Below are 22998 nucleotides of genomic sequence, written 5' to 3'. Positions count from 1 at the left end.
GCTTTGACCACATATTATTCGATTTATCCGATACTAAGAAGATGGGATAATTGCACTGACACCTACCTCTAAGAATTGCTCTTTTTTGCACGCAACTTATATATATATATATATATATTAAACTCTTAACTTATTACAAAAATTCATCTTAATTTACCATAAATTTTGTTTGTTTTTTTTTCTAAAAAAGTTAATCTAATAACAAACGAAAAATAAATAAAAATATCTATGTAAAAATAGGTAATAATTTAAAGAGTCTAGGTGTAAATTAGCATATAAAAAGTTCATCAAATATGAACCCTAAAATTTTTGGAGGAATTCAAATATATAATATTTAGGACTCGACCAGTAGACTATAATAATCAGCCTATAGAACTTGCTGGGTCATATTAACCCAAGCATCATAATGTTAAGCTTGTACCGTTGTATCACATAGTGATGAAAAAATAATTAATTCACAGTTGAAGAGTTAAAAGATAATGAATCAAGAATATCCTTTCCCCTTGATGCCTTGCAAGCACCATCAGGAGAAGATGAACCCCTGGAAGTAGATTCATACAACAACTAGGTCAAGGTACTCACCAAAGAGAATAGACAAGTGTTCAAAGGAATGTATAGTTTTATTTGTTTGAAAGGTCGAAGTACTAGTAAAATAAGCACCTCATTTGTCTTAGACCATAACCAAATCAACATGTTACTAAGCTACCTGCTGTTCAAATTTCCTTCAGCAGGTGCGAAATTAACTTATTTTTGGTTACCATGAGCATGAACCTCATCATTCCTATCATCGAACTGTGACAATTAGCATGTATATCACCATGGAGATTTGAGTGTTCCAGATATCAAATATATAAACATAATATCTGCAAATCTCTTCAACTGAAAGAAAGGAGAACAAGAAACTCTAGATGCCAATCACTTGAAGAGACAATCACTCAAGTGATACTTAAGAATGTGCACATTACACATAGTAAAACCAACTTTAGTCTTCTGCACTTCGGGTTCCCTTCTGCTCCTTTAACATACATGAGTTCCTGCTGTATGTTTCTTTTACAATATAGAATGAACTCTTCAGCTGCAATATATTGGAGTAGAGGCAGGCTTGTAAAGGAATGGTTTGACAGTGTGAGAATACCCTGATGGCAGGTTATAGGTGAACTTGACACCGGAATGGGCGTCTCCTCTTCTAGTGCAGTGCCCATGGAAGCTGCTGATTGGCCTCGCCAAGCATGATTCCCACTTGTCACTCTCAGGCATAGTCTCTGCTACAGTATAGATGCCTTTCGAGTTCGTGAAGGCCTGATAATTGAGAACCTCACCAGATTTAGTGATGCAAAGAACAGCAACTTCAGCACCTGCAGGAAATACAATGACAACCAAATGAATTTGCATTATCTTGAAGGCTCAACAGGTAGATAAGTCTGCTAAAAGGAAGACACAAAATTCAATCGCCAAACAATTAGGAAATATATAACAATATATATGGACACAAGCTTCTGAAACTATACAAAGCACATGATAGAGTTCTAGTCTTCTAGGCCATGCTATTTTATTAAATGTCAAATTATTGTAACTCGTAAACCATGGAAGATGGGGGTTCCCAACTCAACGATTCTCATCTGAAAAAATTAGAGAAATAACAGTCTACTTTATGCCTAAGTCGTAATTCCTCTTTCATGTTGTACAAAGAAGAATTTAGAATAAATATTATTGTACACATGATGCATCAACTGAGGATAGCACCTGCTGCAATAGAAGTCTAAAACCGAGCAAGTGCAGGACCTGCAATCATTAAACAAGCAGCAATCTTTGTCTTCAACCTCTACAGAACTCAAGCATCCAATTTCTGAGAATTGTCTAGATCTAGACTATCATTTTCAGTGGCTCTCATGTTCCTAAAAAAATTTGAGCCCCATTTGCAGGTGCTGAACGAGCACAAGATCAATGTAACAGAAAGAGTATCAGAGAGAGTGAGACAATATTTCAGAAGGGCCTGTTCTGATGCATCTAATATGTAACACATGATTGCATCATGGAATACAAATCTATATTTAAATTCTTAAGAATACTTAAGTTGTCACAAAAGATTGTAATCTCATTCGAGAACCATGAAAAGTCCATCAGCAAATCCGTGAATACTTGATGACAGTGTGTTGGATTAGATGTATATGAGTGACGGAAATAAAATATAATGATGGGAAAATATATGTGCCATTCTTTTCAGTGACAAGTGCTAGGTCTATAAACAAGTAAATTTGTAGGAAATTGTCTAGTTCTTCTATGTGACATAGAATCAAGGATCCCTAGTAGTGCAGTGTGTAGAAGATAATATGATAATCTACAAAAAGCAGCAACAAGTTCCCAGGATCAGCTACTCTAATGGTACATAAAGAACGGGGCATGCTATATTTCAATTGGTGTTGTTCTTAAATAGCACAACACATACCTGGATCTTTGAACAAGAATTTCACATTTCATAATTGCCTTAATAAGCCTCATGATGACTAGAAACACAAAGAGTACAATTTTAACTATTTTCCAACATTCACAAAGCATCAAATTGAAACCACAAACTTGGTCAATCCCAATACAGAACTTCAAGAGAACAAATCAAATTCTGAAATTTAACAAGAAATTCATGTCATCGCAACATAAATAAAAGAAGAATTACCAAAATTCAATCATAAAGGAATCAGACCAATAGTACTTTAACAATAGAAAATTTGGATTCAAAAGGGGCAAATAACAGGTAACCAAGAAATTACTATCAATCTAATCAGAGATGTAATGGTTTACCTTCCAAGATGTGGTCTTCCGGCCCTATGGAAGCATCGCCACAAACGTCGCAGACCACTCGTCCCCGGATCTCACCCGTCCACGCCTCCGCAGAGCAGAAAGCGAGGAGCAAAACAAGTAGGAGTAGATCTATCGAAGATCTTGCTGGCTCCATCTCTGGGACTTAGAAAATACTAAAATAATAATAATTCCCCTCTAATTACTTCTCTTTTTCTCGCGATGCTTGTGAGTTGTGAGAGAGAGGAGCACGACGACCTCCTTTGGGAAGTTGGAGACGAACTTAGTCCTCCTAGGGTGAAAGCGGATCGGGTACGGTCCTACGGATCGAACAGAAGTAAAACCCGTATCCCCATCCATTTATTTGTTTATTTATTTTACTCTCGAAAAAATAATAAAAAATTGGGATAATTACTCCTAAGACCCTCAACTATATAAAATCTCCTAAATACTCCCATTTAGTTATTGTACTGCAGAAATGATAATAAAATATTTATTTAATTATTTTTAAAAAAATTAAGTCGTAGAGTGTTACGCAAAAAATAAAGGGATCGAGAAGTAATTAATTGTCATCTTTTTATTTTATACTAGAAAGTTTTATGGATATCATTAGGGCTCTTATTACGCTGCTAGTTTTTCTAATAGTTAGTTACCATATATACTGATATAGATTAAACTTATAGTTAAAGTAAAAGTTAAGTAGAGAATTAGATTTTAAAGTCAAATAAAGAGTACTTTAGATTATTATTTTATTCCATTACTCTAAGGTATTCTTGAGGCATTAAAACAACATGCCCATGATAAAAATCCATAAAATGAAAACAGAAGATAGTGTTTTTAATAAATTCTCCTTTCTAATATTTAAATTTAAAGAAAAGATGTTTGCCTTCCTTTCTTAAAAGAGATTGTTTTCAAGATTTAAACTCACTACCTACCATTTGAAATCAGATGGTAGAATATCTATTCTCTGCCTTCTTTTCTCACTATTAGGACTCATGATTTAGCCAGTCTAGCCATCTAAATAAGACCCATTGAGAGCTTAATTAGACCCACCAACACTCACTGTGTATTCCAATCAGAGGTTTAGGTGCAGCTTTATTTTTACCTTTTAATTATCAAATTAAAAATAAAAAGATATATATATATATATATATATTAATATGATTTAATTTTCCTACATTTTATTGAACATAAAATGAGAAGAAAAAAGAAATTGATAAAATGTACAAGTATGATAAAATGTACAACAATGATAACAACAAACCCGAATCAATGCTGTTATAATTGATACCATTTATTTTTAAAATCATAGGAAAAGAAAAGGAGAGGAAATTAAAATAGAAACCCTTAACGCTCCATTTGCTCCCGTTCCCCGTCGCCGACTTCTTCCCCAGAAGCCTGCGGCGCCGAGATGGCGGCCGCCGACATCGCGTCGGCGAGGGCGCGCATCGCCCTTACCTGCATCTCCAGAGCTGCCACGTAGTCCGCCGCCTCTTCCAGCAGCCTCCCCGCCGCCAGCTTGCGACAGCCTGGCACCAGCCGGCCCAGCGCCTTAAGCCGATCCCCCACCTTCCCCTCCTCCCCCTTCCCGCGCCTCACCATCGGCGGCTGCGCCGATCTCGCGGGGCCGCGCCGGCGGATCCGTCCGCCGGCCTTGAGGAGGACCTTCCGCCTACGGCGCCCGAGGAGGATGGCGCGGCTCCAGCGGGACTGCCCGCGGGCGGTGAGGGCGAGGGCGGAGTCGGCCGCCGCCTTCACCGCCGCGGCGCGCTGCGGCACCTGCGCGTGCCCTTCACCGGCCGCGCGGAGGGCGGAGACGAGGCGGCGGTTGTAGGTCTGCTCCTGGCCGGGGGTTCGCCACTTGGTGGTCGGTTGGGAATTTGCAGTCGATCGGGGCTTTTTCTGTAAAGTGGAAGAAGAGGAGGAGGAGGAGGAAGAAGAAGAAAGCATGATGGAAATTTTGGTATGGAGAGAGAGAGAGAGAGAGAGAGAGAGAGAGAGAGGAATGATTTCAGCAAAGCAAAAGGAGGAGGAGGAGGAGGTGGTGGTAGACAATAGACATAGTGGGGATGTACTTTAAATTAATACATGGGAGTGGTGTTCGTTTTCTTCAATTACAATATAGAATATTTAAAAAGGTATTTCTTTGCACATATACCCTTCTACAATCTCTTATTTGTATATTTGTATATATATATATATATATATTTTTTTTTTTTTTTAAAAGACAAAAATATCTTCACTTTAATAGCATTTTTTTAATCTTTTTTCATGAAGCTATCACATTAATAATAATCGTGCAAATAAATAAATAAAATATTATTATTATTATTACCCTGCATCCCAATCCATGGAATCAAAATTTGCCTACAAACGCATCAAAATTGTTTTATTATGTATTAATAGAGAGAGGAAATTTATTTATTTATTTATTTATTTTTAAATTGTGAATTTTGTCTTCCTGGGACATCAACAACGATAGGGTGCACATTCATGGGGACATGGGGGGATGTGAACTGGGATGTGATAAAGAAATGTGGATGAGATGAAGCCACATCATGGGCCATTGTTCATGTCAATTCACATGATTCCCTGAATTAAAACAAGTATTTTTTATATTTTTATTTTTATGTTTTCCTTTTGGTGTTATATAGTTGGTGTAGGAGTTGGATAATATTCCCATTTCAATGCTATGATGTGTCTAGACTTCTTTTCTACAATGGATTTATTTTTTATTTTTTTGACACTTTCCTTTAAAATAAACCCATAGAGTGAGTAACTAATGGAAGGCATTTTGAAGATTTTACTTAATTTATTTTTAGGTAAATCTTGTTTGCTTCATCGTCTTGGCAGTCTGTTGTCGGATCTGGTTCCAGAGTGCACTCTTTCCTCAGAAAGAGGTTCATATCTATTTGCTGTTTGTTGTTGTCTGTTGCATCGTTGCCTCCTCCGACCCAATCTACCTTACAATTATTGCTCATTTCGTTGCTATATCTGTTCTAGCAATCGTTGAGACAGTTGCGATTTTTTTTTCTTGTTTTCTCTATTTTTGTCGAGCAGAAGGCGACAAGGAGGAAGACGAGATCGTAGAAGAAGAGAGATCCAACGGAAAATAATGCGAAGGGTGAGGGGGAAGCATGTAGTAAGGATTTGCAATCAGGGACAATAATAATTGAGGAATGAGAGATCGAGAAAGATGCGGCGGCAACGACAAGAAGAAGAAAGTGGACATAGAAAGAACACGAAGAAAAAAATAGGAGAAGTATTCACAACAGAGGAAATGAAGTTCAAACCCTAGCGGAGCTAGGGCTACCCGTGATTCATAGATAACAAGACAACCATTCAAAGTATCTTGGCGTAACTATCCCTACATTTTTAACCTAATCATTGTCTTTTAAATTCTAATCCAAAGAATCTTGCGATTAGATTCGAACCTAGGCTCTTGGGGCTTCAAATTAGTATTATGATTTTAGGTACTAGCAGAGTGCATAGAAGTGGACCAAGAAAAGTGGCACGCACTACAAGTCAAAGAGCATCGCATGGGAGATGGACAACCAAATTAGATGTCTTCCAATCTGTACTTGGTCAAAGTATATGTTTGTCGATTTCAAACGAATAAATGCATCAAAGTTGTTTCTTGTGTTTTAATATCATCTGATATGATATATAGATGATATATTTTAATGGATTATGTTTTCATGTTTTCATGGCACATAGGGTAGAACATTCATGAGGACATACATGGGGGAATAAGAACTCTGATGTGATGTATAGAAATGTGAATGAGATGCAGCCACATCATGACCATTGTTTATATATCAAAAGAATAAGGTTTAGTTTTTCCTTTTGGTGTTATATAATTGGTGCAGGAATTGATAATATTCCCATTTCAATGATATGACTATACACGGGAGGCTAATCGGATTACTGACTGGCTTGCTAACTCGGATAGAACTATAGGTTATGGTTGTATCTAGACCAAATCTTTTCCTTATGATCTTCTGCCGTTTCTAGCTTTCGAGTCTAAAAAAAGATTGCTATGATTATATTACCCTTTTTTTCTAGAAAAATGAAAATTTAATGGTGTTCCGATTAAACCGATATTGCTAAAATCTAAATCTCGAAATTAACACTCATACAACATTAGTTCTAACTTTTAACTATTTAAGTACATTTTTTTCCTAGTTTGTACAATAGATTTTATGGTATTTTACAAATCACACTTTATATTTTACCTATTCTGTGATACACATTCTGTCTTTGATGATTTTATAACTCGAACCCTCATATTTTTTTTATAATTCTCATTTAATATCCTATCATTATTTTGACTAACTAATATCGACCAAATTACTAAAATACCCTCACCGCTATTTTTCCTTCTCTCTGCCTCTCCTCTGAAAAAGGCATGGATAATATAGGTATTTACAATTTTATTTCATATATTATAACAAATATTTTTTTACCGGTACCGTTTAAATTAACTAAAGACGTTAACTGAGAATTATAAATTATGACAAATATGAATCATAAAATAAATAAAATATAAGGTGTGATTTATAAATTTTTTTAGATTTTAACCAAATTGTTGTCTTCTTAATTCCACGCAGTCTGGGCTCATGTAATTCTTGTATAACTCTCGTCAACACGTCAATCATACTGAGATCCAAAATCCAAGACCGAACTCAGAGGACTAATCGCAGCTCCTATAATAATTTTTTAGAGTTAATTACACCTAGCAAACGTTTTTAATAAGGTTTTTAGAGTTAATCCGAACTCACACATGCTAAGTTTTATTAATATAAATATATCAAACGAACGTAACTTTATTATTATTATTATTATTATTATTATTATTATTATTATATATAGCCCTTGGTCCACTGAAATAGATTAGATATGGGAAAGCCATATGGGTCGCAGAGCTCTTGTCCTTTGCCTTTCTTCCACTAGGAATAAGTGGATTAATCATTAGGCCAAACTGTAGACCTTTCTGAATAAATTTCCATCCAACAACCTAACATTTTTGTTATTCTCAAATTGGTCCCTGTCCTCCAAACTAATTTACTCAATATTACTTATTCTTTTTTATTTTCTTCGTTTCGAAATTATCCTCAATTATGATAGGTCGCAGAGTCTTAATTTCTTTATAATAATTATATCGTTATTAGAGGGTTTACATAAAGATGATTAAGAAAAGTGATTAGGGGTTGGCACTAACTAGGTGGGGGGGATGAATGTTTGGTGAACAAATAGCTTTTGATTTTGATTTGATGGTAGCTTGTGGAGGTGGTAGTTGAGGTTGATTACACTATTCATTCTTCTCTTGATCACAATTGCTTGTTTTCTTGCCCACTTTGATAGCTTTTCTTTACCTACTTTGAGAATGGAAAAGGTATAGGTAGGAAAGGCAACATTCAGATGTGCTTCTCCACTTGATTCCATTCTTTTGTTCATATGGATAATAACACTTCATCTTTAAATAATAAGGTTAATTATTCATTTTCTTTTTTGAGGAATTTATACGCATTTTTCCATTTATTTCCTCGAAAACATACTGTATCTATTTAAATTTTTTTTCCTCAAGAAATCAAAATAGCCTAAATCTTGATTAAGTCGTCTGATACTATTATAGAAGTGAGTTAACTTAAGTAGAAGTATTATAGTCATTAGGTATATATCATTGATTTAACTAATCTGTATGATAATAGTATATTAATTAGCCTAATGCTGGGATGATTTTGAGGTAATAAAATGTAAACTACACTAGTTTAGAAAAAAGATTTATTCTCAACCCAAAAGCCACCTAAGATATAAAGTGTGTTAGATATGACACAATAAAAGCACAATTGTAGGACTTATTCTGAGTTCCATTCTTAATTTGAACATTGCCAATATTAGTTTCAGCAAATCAAGTCTGATAGAAACTCCACCACTATCTCATCAGATACAACCTCTTTTTGATGATTCATGAAAGCCACAACATGGACTTACCACATTTCGAAGCAAAATGAAAGAAGAATGTTGTGGTAAAAGAGCTCACAAAAGGGAAGAATGAGATAAACATAGTTAACTGATGTTCATATCCTATGCAGTAGCATTGCTTCCATCTGTAGATAAAAAAAGTAATCCATATTTAGCAAGATGAGGGTTTTTCCTTTTCATCAGATGAACAGGAACATGAGTGATAAACTAATATACCCTCGGTATTTGCCGATGTGTAAATAGGCCGCCTGGATCGCACCTGTTGGTAAGTTGAAGGCTGCACACAAGTCGACGGCAAAAATGTATGAAGAGTAACTGATGAATGAAAGCTTAGCCCAGAAAATAAAATTAAGTTCAGATATTGAGGAACTAATTGATATAGACAATAGTAATTTGTTTCACTTCCTTGATTTTCTGCGGTAAAAATAATTGCATATGGATGGAGACATATTACCTGCAACTTTGGCCTTAGCGCTTCGAGAGGTCCTTTTGGCTTCTCAATAGGTGCACCTTGCTGTTAAACTCCAAGAATTAGTAAAAGATGGATGACTTCTTTTCAGTATTTAAAAAGCTTGATCATATTGGGAGATCACATCATCACATAGAGAATAAAAGAAATCCATATTGAAGGTCATACCTTTCCTAAAGCCCAATCAGCAGAATCAAAGTAAGCACGCTCATGGTCCTGGATATAAAACAAGCCAATATGGTTTATAAATTGCAAGCAGAAGTAGAAATACAATACTTTTTTTTTTGGCTATTTGTATTTCATGGTTGGTGATCATAACATGTAGAAGGTCAAGTACCTTGGAGATGAGTGGTGGTTTCTTTGGTATAATTCCTCCATACTTTCTCTTGATTACTTCCTCCTGGACATGAGGTAATAGAAGAGGTTTATCTTCTTAAAAGCTCATCTTGATTTGATCAGTGTAGCTCAAATAAATTTTGTGGATGTTTGGCCAACAAAAAAATTGTAATGTAGTTGATGTACATGACATCAAACTTCATAACAAATACTGGAAGAAGAAAATAATATAACCTCTTGTTGGGTTGAGGGCATGAATTTCTCAGCAACATTCTCATTGGTATCAGCACTTTGCTTGTCTGTCATTGTGCACAAACTACACCAAAAGAAGAAAAAAAAATCGAAGTGGTATTAATTTCAGCAATCCCAGACATAAAGTTGACAAGTTGATATTACATGTTCATAAATTTCAAAAAAGAAACTCCTTTGATAAGAGTATCTTCACTTAGGTAACTTATGCTCAACAAATGCAGCAGAAAATTTCACTTCTGTCTGTGTTAGAACCACCACAAAAAGATCATATAGTATCATGTAAAAAAATGAAATGTTATACCAACTAATGCAGACAGAGCCTTCAAACTCAAAGTGATGCACGGCCAGTGGCTCCCACAAAGAATCCTTCAATTGAAAGGTAAACTAATATGAAAATATAGATCTAACTCCCACATGATTAAAAAAAATCATGAGAAGAAATAATCCTATTTGACCGCTATATATTGCCAGCAACAAGAAATAGAACAACTGCGAATTTCAAGTAATTGGCCAAGCCACTAAAGTAGCTAAAATAGTGATAAATTCTGTCAGTAAAATGGGTCCTACGGGAAGTCCATTGATTCCCAGTCTCTAGTGGAAATCAGAAACATCTATCCATTTAAAATCTTCTTTCAATAGGGCAAAAGTATGCCTTACAGATGTGACGCAAAAAATGCTCAAACAAATAGCTGCTGAGATGTCGGTAAAAGAAATGACATGACAAGATGAATAAAGCATAATCTGCTAGTCCAGAAAATGAGATGAGAAGAAGATCAATAAGCATGATGGTTATTGAGTTTATAAGGAGCATGCACCAAATCAGCTGTCATCTCATAAGTATGTGATGAAAATGAGTTTTAGGAGCTCATAAAAAGTATGCAATACAGTTATCTCACAGAAAAAGTATGCCAATATATATATATAGCCTGCACATTATGGGTAATACAAATATATGATCTATTTTAATGTCATTTGTCAAAAAGTTTTGGGTGCAACTTAGCAAATAACCAAGAAATCATCTCCAGTGTAGTCTATGGACCATGCGAGAAGATAAAAATATGGACAAATATTAATTGTTAGACAGGTTAGGAATAATAATTCAAAGTGATTGATGGTAAACGATCATGGTATTACTTAGAGGTCAAAAAATATTCTTTAGGTGCACTTAATTAAAGTGTAATGTTTGTCATTTGAATCTGAATAATTTAATATCCTGCAAGAATTAGAAAGAAACATCATTTTCCTCCCATTGATGACATTGCATCTCACACAACCCTCACCTTGTATAGCCTCAACCAAAAGGTTGTCAGCATTCAAGAGTCTTGCGACAAGGCAAAATAATTCTCATTAAGCCTTTCCCAGGCAACAACCAAAGCATCATCAAATTTAAAAAGGAGAACACAAGAAATAATTGAAATATCACAAATTCAAGGGTAACACAAATTTGCCAATGAATAGTTACAACCAACAAAAGTGAAAAACAAGAGAATATGTAAACACTAATATCAAACTGATAATTCCAAGTGATGTCACCATGTAGTACCCCATGACCTGTATCTTTGGAAATAGATATAGTTCAGCTTGTTCTTCGCATCAACATAGTGGGAGTGTCTAGGATAACTTTTAACACTACAGCTCCATTGCATGGTTAACAAGAAAAAACTCATGACCTATAACACATTGTTCAAACTATGAGGGCAGTTTATCATCTTGCATGTGCTCAGTAGTCATTACTCAGATTTCAAATGCTCGCTCACAGACCAGATGAGCCTCATAATGCTGCAAGATTGCTTAGTATGTGCAAAATAAGGGCAACTATGGCAAAGCGCTAAAATCTAGAATCTATTTGCTGCGCAAGCAAGAAATGATGAATTGGGAAAATAATTGGGAAGGAGGTTGGGAATGTTTAAAAGTAGTGCAAGAAATTTTTAAGTGCCTTTTTCCATTGTTCCATTCCAACTGAAAAAACATTCTACATGAATTTTCCCCTCAATGTAGAAATGTAGATAGAGACTTACATTGCACTTCTAAGTTCTAATAAAGGGACAGAAGCCGCGGAGGAATACATCTGACTCTCATTATTTTTTCTACTGCTCAATATAACTCACCATTAAACTGTATTGGGAATCCATAGTAACTGAATTGTTATCCCCTTCTATTCTCCTTGAGAAAAGTTGTAATCACACAAGTGGAAGATTTCTATTTACCTGAAGTTAAAAATATGTGACCCACCTGAAGTTAAAAATATGTGACCCAAAAACAATGCTTCATCTAGTATTGATGGAACCATTCAATTCTATTATCTAAATTGTAAATCCTAGAGAAAGGGGAAAGATGGGTTTTTTCCTTGCTGTAAGTGCATTTTGTTCACTTGATCTACCACTTTTTAGGGGGAAAAAAGGAATGAACCAAATTAATGAATATTTATTGATCCATCGACCCTACAAACTTATTCATCTCTCCTCAAATCACCAAATCAACATAACAAATCTACTCACAAAACAACCAATCAAACCAATTACCTATCACAAATCAACCAATCAAACCAATTATCTAAGGCCACATGGAAAAGCAAAAAAATCAAACTACTATATCTGCACTAAGGAGATCAAGAAACTGGTACAAAAAGGACGATAAAAGATTTGACAAAGATCAAAACTTTAGAAGGAAAAGAGGATTACGCGCGAGAGAGATGACGATGATTGCAAAAGGTTACCTTTCTCGAAGCAGCTGATGGTGGCAAGATCGAATGAGACATTGAACTAAAAAGAAACAAAATTTATGTAAAGAGAGGGAGGGGGAGAGAGAGAGAGAGAGAGAGAATCCAAACGCGAAATCGTAAACGCCACGTGAATTGATCTGTTTGTGGTTGTGCAGTAAACATGGAGACGCGTTTTTTGTAAAGATTAAAAAAAAAAACGCGCTTTGGTTGTAATTCTTTTTTTTTAAATTTCTTTTTCTAGGTGTTTATAATCCCTAAAATATTAATTGTTTTTTTTTAATGTTCTTATAGAAAATTAGTGCATAAATTAATCATACGCTAAATGTAAAGAAGAAAAATAATGCTCTTAAGAAATGGTTCACATAAGTTTAAATTACTTCTTTCAAAGAAGAAAATTTCATCTTATACTAGACATATGAACTCTGTCATAATTTGATCAGATCCTATTATTGGCTAGTGTGATATCCTTGTTAGCTTATTTGCTTAGTGTATTAACCCAAATAACAAAAATATAAATCTAAGAAGAAAACTAAGCCACCAATAGCTGGTAACAGTGACATAGTTCATCTATTTGATTAACTTTTATGATATTATTATTATTATTATAAAAGAAACAATCATCAAATGGTAAATACACGTGGAGAAATTGTTTGATGGTTTGACGATTTGACTCGATTCTATAGATGATTCGACAGTGCTGTTATTTTGAAGAAATAGTTTAACAGCACGTCGATTCAGAGCAGGTCTCGGCAGCGTTTTATCAATATAGATAATTCGACAGTGCTGTTAGTTTGAAGAAATAGTTTAACAGCATGTCGATTCAGAGCAGGTCTCAGCAGCGTTTTATCAATTGTTGGGGCGAAGAACAAAATTCATTTAACTCGTTCAAAAAAACAAAGCATCTTTTTACTGAATCGAAAATGGCGAAAAGAAATTCATTCATTCCTGGTTGTCCATTGGAGGTGGGTCATGCTCCAAGAACTCCTCCACTGTCACAGGAAATCCAACCTCCTCATCCTCCTCAAAGCAGCAAGAAGAAGCCTTCCCCAGAAGCAAATGGGCCAACCTCGCCGGCTCTCTCCTCCCATGGCGGTAGTAATACCCAATCCAACCATCCAATCTCCTCCTCTCCTCCTCGCATTTCGGCCCCTTCAACCCCACGACCTTCGAGTAGAACCCATCGTCGAAGCTACACCCACCGCAACTCTCCTCCATCGTCAGACCCAGCAAAGACATCAACTTTTCGATCTCCTCCTCCTCGCCGTCCTCGTTTCCTTCTTCTCCTTGCTCTTCTTGCGCGGCGGAGAAGAAGTCGAGCGCAGGGCCGCTGCTTTCTTGGGTGCCGGCGGAATCGGGGTTTGGGTAATCGAGGAAGATCGGAGAGCTCGGCGATGGAGATGAAGATTGATTCGATTTGGTTGGTGGTTTCTCCGATTCCAATCTGGACTCGACTTGCTCGAGATCGGAGAAGAAACGGGCGTGGGGAGATAAGTAACGATCCATTGCGGCGGCGGCGGCGGCAGCGGTGATCTATGAGTCTCTCATACTAGATAGTATAAGATTTTTCTCTTCCAGTTCGCACCTAACCTTATATATTTATTGGATTTTACTCCTTATCTTTATCAGATAAACAGAAAACTACAGGAGTCTTACTAGAACAAGGATAAGCATAACGAGCCCGATTGCAATTCTAATTAGAGAGGTATAAGTATACGGTATGATACGATGGTTTGCAGATTGTTTCAGAAGCCAAAGCTAGCAATACAAGGTACATATGATCTAAATTTTCTTCTTTTGATCCTGTTACTATCTTTTTATATCTGTTCAAAAGTTTGTACAACCCTTCACTCCATTAGTTTTCCCTCCAGATACTAATCTTATGTCGTATTCCTTATTTGATACTGTTATAAAGGGTTAAATCTTAAATGTGATCTAAGGTATTGTTTGTAAGATGATAGTATAATAATCGATAGAAACAATGAATGTGCTTTGACCCTATCGGAAAATCTCTGTCCCAAAAAATCTAGTTCAATTTATTTTAGGTAGGATATAAGTATGTAGAGTTATATATGCATCAGTATAGAACTTAATCGAATTAAATTTTTCTTCCATAAGTTATCAACTAGCTTATCTTGTCAGCTCTGAAGACTGTAGGGTTTTAATAACGAGTTAAATAATTATTGGATGCACTTCCTCTGTACTTGTATTTATTTGAAGTATCTCATTTTAATTTTTTTTATATTATTTATTTATAAGAGAACTATTCCGAACTTTGTTTGTTCTTCTCATGCTTAGGTGCAAGAAAATGACTGCCAGTAAATTGCCTGTTAACAAAAGAGTTCCATGGCTGGTGCCTTTTCTGAATGCCAAATTTTATGAACCTTGTTCTACTCGAGATTGTCAACGCAAGAGCACCATTTTTTGTACAGTTTGCATGGGTAAACCTTTCTGCCTGAGATGCAAAGATGAACATAAAGCCATCCATAAGGACCATTATCTACTAGAGGTAAGTTACTGTCTAACTTGTTAATTTTCTCTTTTTTTTTTTACGAAAATTTTATACTTACCACTTATTTTTTGCTTTTATTATGATCTACACTCTACCATATGGGTAATTTTTTGCTGTTGTTGCCTCAAAAATACCATGAGTAAATTTAACCTAATAGCAGCCGACAGAATAGAGAATATTTTGGCACTTTTGGTAAAAAAAAAAAACTAAAATACCCCTCGGCAAAGTTTTACCAAAGGGAACAAAGGTACTATCTTAGAGGAGAGTGGTGCAAGTTGACTTACTTAGGGGTATTAAGTTCATTATGTTTGTATAGTTAATTTAACTCATGGTTAAATGAACTAATATCAGGATGTTTTTGAGGCAATAAAAGCAAAACACAAGGGTCGATATAAATTAGGGTAATTTTTTGTAATGATTTTCCTTCTATTCTTAACCAATGCACCCTTCTCTCTAATTCCCTACTAGAAAGATTAGTGTACATCATGCTATGCAAAATTTTCTGATGCAGGTTGTGAAGTCGACTTATCAAATTGCTGTCAAGTATGAAGATATTGATTTCTTGGAGATAAAGGACATTAGGATCAATATTATCAATGCCAAAAGAATCATCTTTATTCACTGCAGGCAAACCAAGAATATTGCAAGTTTAAGGCAGGAGGGGCACTGCATAATGTGCAATTGGCCTTTGGACCAAAAGGGTTCTTATTGCTCAATAGAATGCCAAGTAATAATCAATGAATATCCAAAAATTTGGAAGCAATCTTTGTATTCTTAGAGAACTCTTGAGTTAATTATTTTCCTGTTTATTTATTGCCATCCTATGTACCTGTATGTTTCAGATTGGTAACTATGCTACTGGTTTTATCTCTAGCTTCTCAAGAACTCTCCAGAAGTAAAGAATGAGCTGGAAAAGTTAAGCTTTCCATCAATATCCAGATCTTCAAGTGCATCAAGAGTAAGAATTCCCTGCCTTGAATCTCAAAATGCAGCTTGCAACTCCACTTTATTATTGTAATTGTGGTAATCCTTGTCTACTAGTACTTATTGGCAAAGGAGGATCCATCTAGCATACATGAAGTTTTACCTCTAAATTTTCATTTTTATATCTGAATTGACATCTCTTACTCTTGAGATCAAAACATAAATATATCCATCCATGATTCTTTACAGTTTGGAGAATGATGACCCTCTGCTCCACCCTTTTTTTCTTGTTTTGTCATATATATATATATGATGGCATATGCTAGCTTAAGTTCTATTCTACTCTAGTTTATTTTTCTTGTGTTATGCCTGATATGTTGCTATTTCTGTTAATCTTTTTTGCAGCCACTTCAACTTTTACATCGAGAACCTGACCAACCAAAATTAAATCATTCATCTACTCAGGCTCTAAGAAAATTAAAGGTAAGATGCCAATATCACTTTTGAAGATTGATTGGCTTCTACTTTATAAGATTGAGCAGAATTCAGTCATTATATTCCAATTGCTACTCATGCAAGTAGTTATACAAGAATTGCCTAACTTAATTATATTGATATCTCTATGCATTTCAACTTAGATGTATTTACCAATTATAATTCATGTGCATGCTCATACTTCAAAGGTTTAGCTAATCTTTTGCTTTTATCACCTGTATCTTTTTGTAGATTCCTCTGAGAGTTTCGAAAAGGAAGGCCAAGTTAGTAGAAGAGAGCAGCGATGTGCCACAAAAGCTAAGTTATCGAAAATGGAGTAGAAAAGGAGTGCCTCAGCGATCGCCCTTCTTCTAAACTTTTTCAAATATTATTCAAATTCTCATCATAACTAGTTATAATCATGTGATGTACTTATAATTTACAGAATTACAGGTACATGTATATATGATTTTTATCGAGTGCCGAATTATGTACATCTTATGAGTGAATTTTTGTTTTTCAAACAATTATTCAGATCCTTCTTTTGCAGATATTACAGCGAAAATTTTCCATACAAAGACTGAGGGAATTTATATTTTACACTCTTACATCTTGTTATTGTTTATCATTTGAGACTTATGTTGTTGCTTTCATTGTCTCAAATTGCACTTTATCAAGCTACATGTGCAATTACCATAATGCCCTTATTGTGAAAAAAAACCTTTGAAGTGATCAACAACCACAAATTTATCTAATCTACTTCCAAGAAGTGATCAATATATATATATCAGAAAATTGAACACAAATTTACATCTCATTAATCACTTTGTTTGCTTCACCAACCCTTCATGACCTGCAAGCATCAAGTACTTGTCTTTCCTTGTCATCCCTGTGCACTCAAACCCTAATGCATCTCCCAGCTAGAGCTCACAAGCACTACATCTGGCTTGTTCTCCTTAAAGAGTTCTCTAATGGCCCTTTGTTTCACATCCAGAGAAGAGAACTTAGATATTAGATCAGAGAAGTAGTAGTTGCCAACCACTTGTAGCTCACTCCCCACAACCTCATCCACTTCCAAGTACTCCCTCAAGATCCCTTCCACAAGAGGAGAAGTACAAGAGCTCTTAAGGGACTGCCACCTTCAAAAGCAACCAGCATGAAGAAAGGAAAGAAGGATTGAGTTCTAAGGAGAGTGGTTTGGAAGTCACAAACTAGGGATGATGACTTGGTTACAGCTGAAGCAGTAGTACTAGTAGTAGTAGTGATGGTGCAAGAAATGGTCTTAAGAGGTGGTTTGGGTGCAAAGGAGGAGGAGGAATACTTCCTAGGTTGGAAGACAAATCCTATGATGTTAAGTGCAGTCCTTTGGCATGAAGCTAGCCAATGTTTAGCTACACTAACTTGGACCACAGGAAACACCATCTCTTTTAGTTATCTCACTTTAGTCTTCCTACATATCTCTTCTCCAAGACGAGGCATATATATGCATGTGGGTGTGTGCACCGACCTAATGGAATTTATGAGTTAGGTGACTGGCACTGCCAACTTAACACCTGGTTAAATTGAGAGAGAGAGAGAGAGAGAGAGAGAGAGAGAGAGAGAGAGAGAGAGAGAGAGAGAGAGAGAGAGAGAGAGAGATTTAGAGAGGTTTGACTTTGGAATAATGTTATTGGGAATGAAGATAAAGCCAATAGTTTGATCATGATGTATAATATGCTTGTCCTTTCTTTATTGGGGTAATAAATTAATGAAAGCTTCTGTTGCATTGACTTGGATTGAATTTAAGAGGAGTGTTTGACTATGGTAACTTTTTTTGGGGAATGTGGCCTCTGGACATAAATTTGGGAAAGAAGTATGAATGATATTTTGATATATCTGCTTGTCTTGCTCTCGTGGCACAGTAAATTAAAGCATCTGCTAAAACGTTGACTTTTTTTTTAAGAGAGAGATGTTCATCAAGTTCCAAAGCACTACAAAGCTTGATACACAAATGATTAATTGGAAATTTACTTTGGCGTATAGTAGTAGCTGCTAATTCCTTCTGATTATAATGAGCAGTCATCAGCTAGAATGCAACTTTATTCTCCATCTTAATTACATTGAGGTGAATAGAATAACAACTTGTGTATATTAGCTTCACATTCCAACTTTGATGCATGTCTCCTTTCTTAATATCTACTAGTTTTGATTCAGAAAGACTTCTAATCAAAGTTTATTCAGTATATCACTTGCCATCATCCTGTTATCTATTCAAGAAGTATTAATGACAAGCAATCTAGTTTCGGTTTTGTACTTAGTTAAAAGAACTTAACATTTGGGTCAGTTTTATTATATCAGTTTTAGACCTCTTTTAATAAATAGTCTTCTTTATCTTATTACTCAATGAATCATATAAAACCTAATAGTATGTAAGCAATGAGATTGATATTAAGGTACGAATTGGATTCAAGTCAAATCCAACTTAGAATTAAAATAATCCAGTAAAAAAATTGTAATTAGGGTTATTTTAATTGGATTATAGTTTCAGAAGAAACTTCAAACCATGGGTAAGAGACAAAACCATCAGGTTGGAGTAGATATTAAAGTCAATGCCACATTCCTATACACAGATTTTAACTCCAAGTGCAGCTCTAAAACAATCAGGAGATCATTTATTGGAAACATAAAGAGTTTGCACTTTGCAATTCCCCTTATTAAGCTAATCTTTTGGGAATCACAGTACAAACATTATCAGAAAAATCATACACAAATGCATTCCTGATAACAGAGACAGATTCCTATGATGTATAAAAGACAACTCTTTTAATCCTCTTCCAAAGCACTGCAAAGTTTTGACTTGTTATTAAGAGCCAAATCTCTCTCTGTCATGAGGAGAGGAGTAATCTATGTTAGGTCCTATTGGTATAATTCCATTTGGATTTATAGAAGGATGGCTTCTATAGTAGTGCTTCTTTATGTGATCCATATTCACTGTGCTGCTCATGCCTGGAATCTGATATATATCTTTGGTATAATTGAACAGATTCGGATATTCGCGTAGTAGCTTCTTGTTGCACTTGAAATAAACAGAATAAACCTGCAGAGGAGATCAGCAGATGGCTATTCATCAGATGAGTAAATAATAACATCAGAAATCCAAAAACATCACTTGAATGCTCCAATTGTGAGACTCCAAAGATGAGAATAATTTAGATGTAAATTTCATTGTCGTTTGATAGTTCTTTGAAACAATCAAATAGTAATGCACCTAGCCTTGCAGAGTGAATTCAAACTTTAGCATTGCAGATTGGCTTGTGAACTAAATTTGATCCAAACAAGTTGATTTTAATGCTACTTAGGAAGAATAGAAGTCAGGGCTCATGAATCATAAAAGAATTAGAAGAGGGGGCACATAAATCATACCTCATCAAACCTTATGAGAGTAACAAATAGGCGAATATCTGCTTCAGTTAGCACATCGCCGCAAATGTAGCGCTGCTTACTCAAGATCTCCTCACATTTATCCAAGGCTTGATATAGCTCTGCCGCAGCCTACACAACCAGAAGAATGCAGTGAAAAATTGAAAAAAAAAGTTAGAATGAATTAATGTTATAAGTAACAATATACCTCATCATAAGGGCCTTGTTCCTTAGTGAATCCACATTTATATACACCGCGGTTTATTTTGTCAAACACCCATTCATTGACCTCATCTATCAAAGGTTGCAGGCTTACAGGGTACAAATCCAAGTTAGCATTCTCTGCAACACCATTAAATTCGCTGTTGAACATGCGAATTATCTCTGCACTCTCATTGTTAACAATAGTTTTTAGCTTTTTATCCCATAGAACCTGCCAAATGATACGTTCAAAAAAGTTACAAGGATTAAAAGAGAAATTAAATAAGTGAATAATAGTAGACTTACAGGAACACTGTATCTTCCAGTATAATTTGAGGTAGCCATCTCATAGAGTTCTCTAACACTTTTAGCCCCATTCAGAGGATCAGGTTCAGCTCCTTGTTCTTCTGTGCTCGAAACTGGGAAGACCCATCCAAGATGCTGATCATTCTCTTTGGTCCTTTCCCAGATTGGTTTAACAGCCTATATATTTGTAACATACATTGGAAAAGTATCAATGCATATTATGCAATACAACAAAAATAACGCAATTGGAATTAGAATTACCGTGTAACTTATCGCGTTTTCGAGGCCTTTGAGCTTCAGAACGGTAACACATCTGGATGCCCAAGGACATGCATATGATAAATACAGATGATATCTTCCAGATTCTGCCGGAAACTGTGATGTCTTATCCTTAGAGATAAAATTACTAAAGCTTGTTGTTGACATTGCTGAATGAGGTATCTGAAGAAAGCCAGTAATGAGCAATTCAGACTCTTAGTGTACATGGGATAAGATTTGATAGAAGAATTATCGCATTGGGGAAAGCTTAAACATTAATAGTAGACATACCAGATATCAAGATGCAGAGTTATGCTTAAGAATTGGACTATGGAAATAAGATCAAGCACATCAACATGAAACATGAATGAAATTAAACAATAATGGGTCACTCCCAAATAACACATTGATCTACATCCAAGTATAACGCGACTTTTTTCTTCCCCAAATTGGGTATGGATAGTTGTGTATAATCTCAGCAAGTAGGTAAATTAAAGACCCAAAACTAAAAGATCCCAACAATTAAAGAAAGACGAATGGGGAAGAAGTCAACAAACCTTGATACTGGATAAAATGGATCTGGGAGAGAGAAGGAAGCGTGAGAATGAGAACATGCAATTCCTCTCGTTTTCCGAAATCTCCAGAGAAAGTTGTTCAAAGATCTGTGGAAAGCTTATGGTGTTTATATAGCGGGAAAGGGTTTAGAATGGTCAAATGGATCGAAACGTAGCCAATGACGTCCTCCGAAGTTGGAAATCGGTGGCGGTCCATTCAATCTATCGTTTTTAAATCAATTGATTCATAATTTCATACGACAGTAACATCATCGATATCATCAACTTTCAAACCAAGACTATGGATTTAATTCTCTCCTCAAATATTAAGGTAGAATATTTCTTGGATTGAATGAAATATGCCAAGTATACAAATTTAATATCTTAGATAAGAAAAAGTCATTCCTTTATTTTATTCTATGATGAGAGGTTTCACATAGAGTAGTTTATCATCCGCCATTACTTTCTTTCAGATTGTGACCAGTCAAAGGATAGGCTGCGGAGCTCACCATCACATCAACGAACAGTCTACATTTTATTTTTTTTATATATAGTATAAAGTCTTCTCTTGAAGAATTATTTTAGGAACAAAGAAAAGTGGTGTTACGACCAGAAGACTTCATTATCTGGATGCATTTCTCGGTTGGAAAACCTAAAAGTATTTGCACTTTTTTTTTCTCTTTATCATCTATATTTTGTTAATATATGTATGAATTGAATGGTATGTTTTGCTAATTATATATGTGAGTATTGTTTTTAAGATTAGAATATCATCTGACCTCTCTTAACTGTTTCATCAATTAAACTTGGAACACAGCCTTCAAATCAACATGCACATTATTCAACATATAAGTGCTTACATCCTCACTTTTGGGCCCCGCCGGCTGTTGTAGATCTCCGGCAATTCCCCATAGAGCCGACCATGAGCCGGTTTCCGGCAATGCCGTTGACACTGATTATAGTCCTCACTTTCCGACAGCGGAAGCCGGTCGAATGCAGCTGCGGCGAATGACGCCGCCATGAGCACCACTGGCCCCGCCGCAACTAGACCTCCGGCCACGCTGCCGCCGATAACTTGCCCTTGTGGCCCGGAAAAATTTACGGTTAGCCCAGTCACCGCTGCCGCCGGCTCCGTAGCCAAAACCGGCGGAGGAAAGAAGCACCCGAGTAGTGTCAGGATCTCAAACCGGCCGTCTAGGTTCAATATGCCGCCGCCGGAGACACGAAGCATGGCTTTTGACACACATCCACTAGCCCCGAGCAAGATTACTCCGCATCGCCGCCGCATGGCAAAGCCGGCGATGCACTTTGCGACGTCGCAACCGGAGCCCACCTCCATGGTATGAGCTCGGAGCACGTTCAGGTTATCGTAGGTTACAACAACGGGTTGCTTCGCCCAGTTCCTGGAGCCGGCAGGCCATCCCCTGCGGCGCCGGAGAGAGCATGGTTTGGCGACATGGGAGTCAGTAAGGTGGCTGCCAATAATAGCACTTGCACCAGCCATGCATGCAATGGTTGAAAAGATATGCCAGTAATGTGGAACTATATAAGTAACAAGTGAGAGACAATAAGGAATAGGTAAGTGGTAGGAGAACTACGATTTTTTTTTAATTTTTCTAAGAGTAAAATTTTAAGAACTGGCCAACATCCAACTGCTATGTTCTTCATGTTGATTGCGTTCCACAACTAGGTCTATCTGTATCATTTTTGAACACTCATGAATCATATAATAAAAGAATTCTACTCATTCATTAATGAAAAAAGAAAAAACAAAGGATGGCCATTAGATTTCCTGTAGTTGATCCTCTTCACTCAC

At 36.0% G+C, this 22998-nt stretch overlaps 7 protein-coding genes across 9 annotated transcripts; 1 reads left to right on the top strand and 6 right to left on the bottom strand.

The window, feature by feature from the left end:
- Positions 1-783: 783 nt before the first annotated feature.
- On the bottom strand, positions 784-3061 carry LOC140768553 (uncharacterized). The gene is made up of 2 exons (XM_073108875.1): positions 2797-3061; positions 784-1355 (listed from the first exon to the last, which is right to left on the bottom strand). The coding sequence occupies exons 1-2, from the start codon at positions 2948-2950 to the stop codon at positions 1072-1074; spliced, it is 438 nt and encodes a 145-aa protein (XP_072964976.1). The 5' UTR covers positions 2951-3061; the 3' UTR covers positions 784-1071.
- A 916-nt stretch (positions 3062-3977) lies between these two features.
- Positions 3978-4886, bottom strand: LOC140768798 (transcription factor bHLH149-like). Its single transcript, XM_073109217.1, has one exon. The coding sequence runs from the start codon at positions 4741-4743 to the stop codon at positions 4141-4143; it is 603 nt and encodes a 200-aa protein (XP_072965318.1). The 5' UTR covers positions 4744-4886; the 3' UTR covers positions 3978-4140.
- Positions 4887-8615: 3729 nt separating this feature from the next.
- LOC140768650 (uncharacterized) lies at positions 8616-12689 on the bottom strand. Of its 3 annotated transcripts, XM_073109000.1 has the most exons (8): positions 12552-12689; positions 10137-10201; positions 9818-9899; positions 9585-9647; positions 9416-9463; positions 9233-9292; positions 8995-9055; positions 8616-8903 (listed from the first exon to the last, which is right to left on the bottom strand). In XM_073109000.1, exons 1-8 carry the CDS (start codon positions 12591-12593, stop codon positions 8881-8883), a joined length of 444 nt encoding a protein of 147 aa, XP_072965101.1. In that variant the 5' UTR covers positions 12594-12689; the 3' UTR covers positions 8616-8880. The 3 variants fall into 3 exon arrangements, with proteins under 3 accessions (XP_072965101.1, XP_072965102.1, XP_072965103.1); XM_073109001.1 differs by lacking the exon at positions 10137-10201 and having other exon boundaries at positions 12517-12665; XM_073109002.1 differs by lacking the exon at positions 10137-10201 and having other exon boundaries at positions 8619-8903.
- Positions 12690-13349: 660 nt separating this feature from the next.
- On the bottom strand, positions 13350-14082 carry LOC140768764 (uncharacterized). The gene has a single exon (XM_073109160.1). It carries the CDS (start codon positions 14058-14060, stop codon positions 13497-13499), a length of 564 nt encoding a protein of 187 aa, XP_072965261.1. The 5' UTR covers positions 14061-14082; the 3' UTR covers positions 13350-13496.
- Positions 13941-17043, top strand: LOC140768763 (uncharacterized). The gene is made up of 7 exons (XM_073109159.1): positions 13941-14082; positions 14184-14325; positions 14853-15063; positions 15578-15793; positions 15941-16024; positions 16396-16473; positions 16717-17043. Exons 3-7 carry the CDS (start codon positions 14863-14865, stop codon positions 16837-16839), a joined length of 702 nt encoding a protein of 233 aa, XP_072965260.1. The 5' UTR covers positions 13941-14082; positions 14184-14325; positions 14853-14862; the 3' UTR covers positions 16840-17043.
- Positions 17044-19095: 2052 nt separating this feature from the next.
- Positions 19096-21339, bottom strand: LOC140768614 (uncharacterized). The gene is made up of 6 exons (XM_073108952.1): positions 21186-21339; positions 20632-20811; positions 20371-20547; positions 20072-20296; positions 19867-19995; positions 19096-19540 (listed from the first exon to the last, which is right to left on the bottom strand). The coding sequence occupies exons 1-6, from the start codon at positions 21240-21242 to the stop codon at positions 19307-19309; spliced, it is 1002 nt and encodes a 333-aa protein (XP_072965053.1). The 5' UTR covers positions 21243-21339; the 3' UTR covers positions 19096-19306.
- Positions 21340-22009: 670 nt separating this feature from the next.
- Positions 22010-22937, bottom strand: LOC140768187 (AT-hook motif nuclear-localized protein 16-like). Its single transcript, XM_073108359.1, has one exon. It carries the CDS (start codon positions 22684-22686, stop codon positions 22039-22041), a length of 648 nt encoding a protein of 215 aa, XP_072964460.1. The 5' UTR covers positions 22687-22937; the 3' UTR covers positions 22010-22038.
- Positions 22938-22998: the final 61 nt, after the last annotated feature.

Source organism: Typha angustifolia, chromosome 10, assembly GCF_048772165.1.
Source record: "Typha angustifolia cultivar Huaian chromosome 10, ASM4877216v1, whole genome shotgun sequence".
In the NCBI taxonomy this organism is placed as follows: Eukaryota; Viridiplantae; Streptophyta; class Magnoliopsida; order Poales; family Typhaceae; genus Typha; species Typha angustifolia.
Note: the sequence above shows the minus strand (reverse complement) of the source record. Positions and strands in the feature narration are given on the sequence as shown.

Excerpts from the sequence above, each read along its gene's own strand:
- LOC140768553 (XM_073108875.1), bottom strand. The coding sequence starts at position 2,950 with ATGGAGCCAGCAAGATCTTCGATAGATCTACTCCTACTTGTTTTGCTC. Across the intron at positions 1,356-2,796 it reads GGAAGACCACATCTTGGAAG|GTGCTGAAGTTGCTGTTCTT; the intron begins GTAAACCATTAC and ends TATTTCCTGCAG.
- LOC140768798 (XM_073109217.1), bottom strand. The coding sequence starts at position 4,743 with ATGCTTTCTTCTTCTTCCTCCTCCTCCTCCTCTTCTTCCACTTTACAG.
- LOC140768650 (XM_073109000.1), bottom strand. The coding sequence starts at position 12,593 with ATGTCTCATTCGATCTTGCCACCATCAGCTGCTTCGAGAAAG. Across the intron at positions 9,056-9,232 it reads CGCTAAGGCCAAAGTTGCAG|CCTTCAACTTACCAACAGGT; the intron begins GTAATATGTCTC and ends ACTTGTGTGCAG. Across the intron at positions 8,904-8,994 it reads CACATCGGCAAATACCGAGG|ATGGAAGCAATGCTACTGCA; the intron begins GTATATTAGTTT and ends TTTTATCTACAG.
- LOC140768764 (XM_073109160.1), bottom strand. The coding sequence starts at position 14,060 with ATGGATCGTTACTTATCTCCCCACGCCCGTTTCTTCTCCGATCTCGAG.
- LOC140768763 (XM_073109159.1), top strand. The coding sequence starts at position 14,863 with ATGACTGCCAGTAAATTGCCTGTTAACAAAAGAGTTCCATGGCTGGTG. Across the intron at positions 15,064-15,577 it reads AGGACCATTATCTACTAGAG|GTTGTGAAGTCGACTTATCA; the intron begins GTAAGTTACTGT and ends TTTCTGATGCAG. Across the intron at positions 16,025-16,395 it reads GATCTTCAAGTGCATCAAGA|CCACTTCAACTTTTACATCG; the intron begins GTAAGAATTCCC and ends TCTTTTTTGCAG.
- LOC140768614 (XM_073108952.1), bottom strand. The coding sequence starts at position 21,242 with ATGTTCTCATTCTCACGCTTCCTTCTCTCTCCCAGATCCATTTTATCC. Across the intron at positions 20,548-20,631 it reads AAAACGCGATAAGTTACACG|GCTGTTAAACCAATCTGGGA; the intron begins GTAATTCTAATT and ends ACAAATATATAG. Across the intron at positions 19,996-20,071 it reads AACAAGGCCCTTATGATGAG|GCTGCGGCAGAGCTATATCA; the intron begins GTATATTGTTAC and ends CTGGTTGTGTAG.
- LOC140768187 (XM_073108359.1), bottom strand. The coding sequence starts at position 22,686 with ATGGCTGGTGCAAGTGCTATTATTGGCAGCCACCTTACTGACTCCCAT.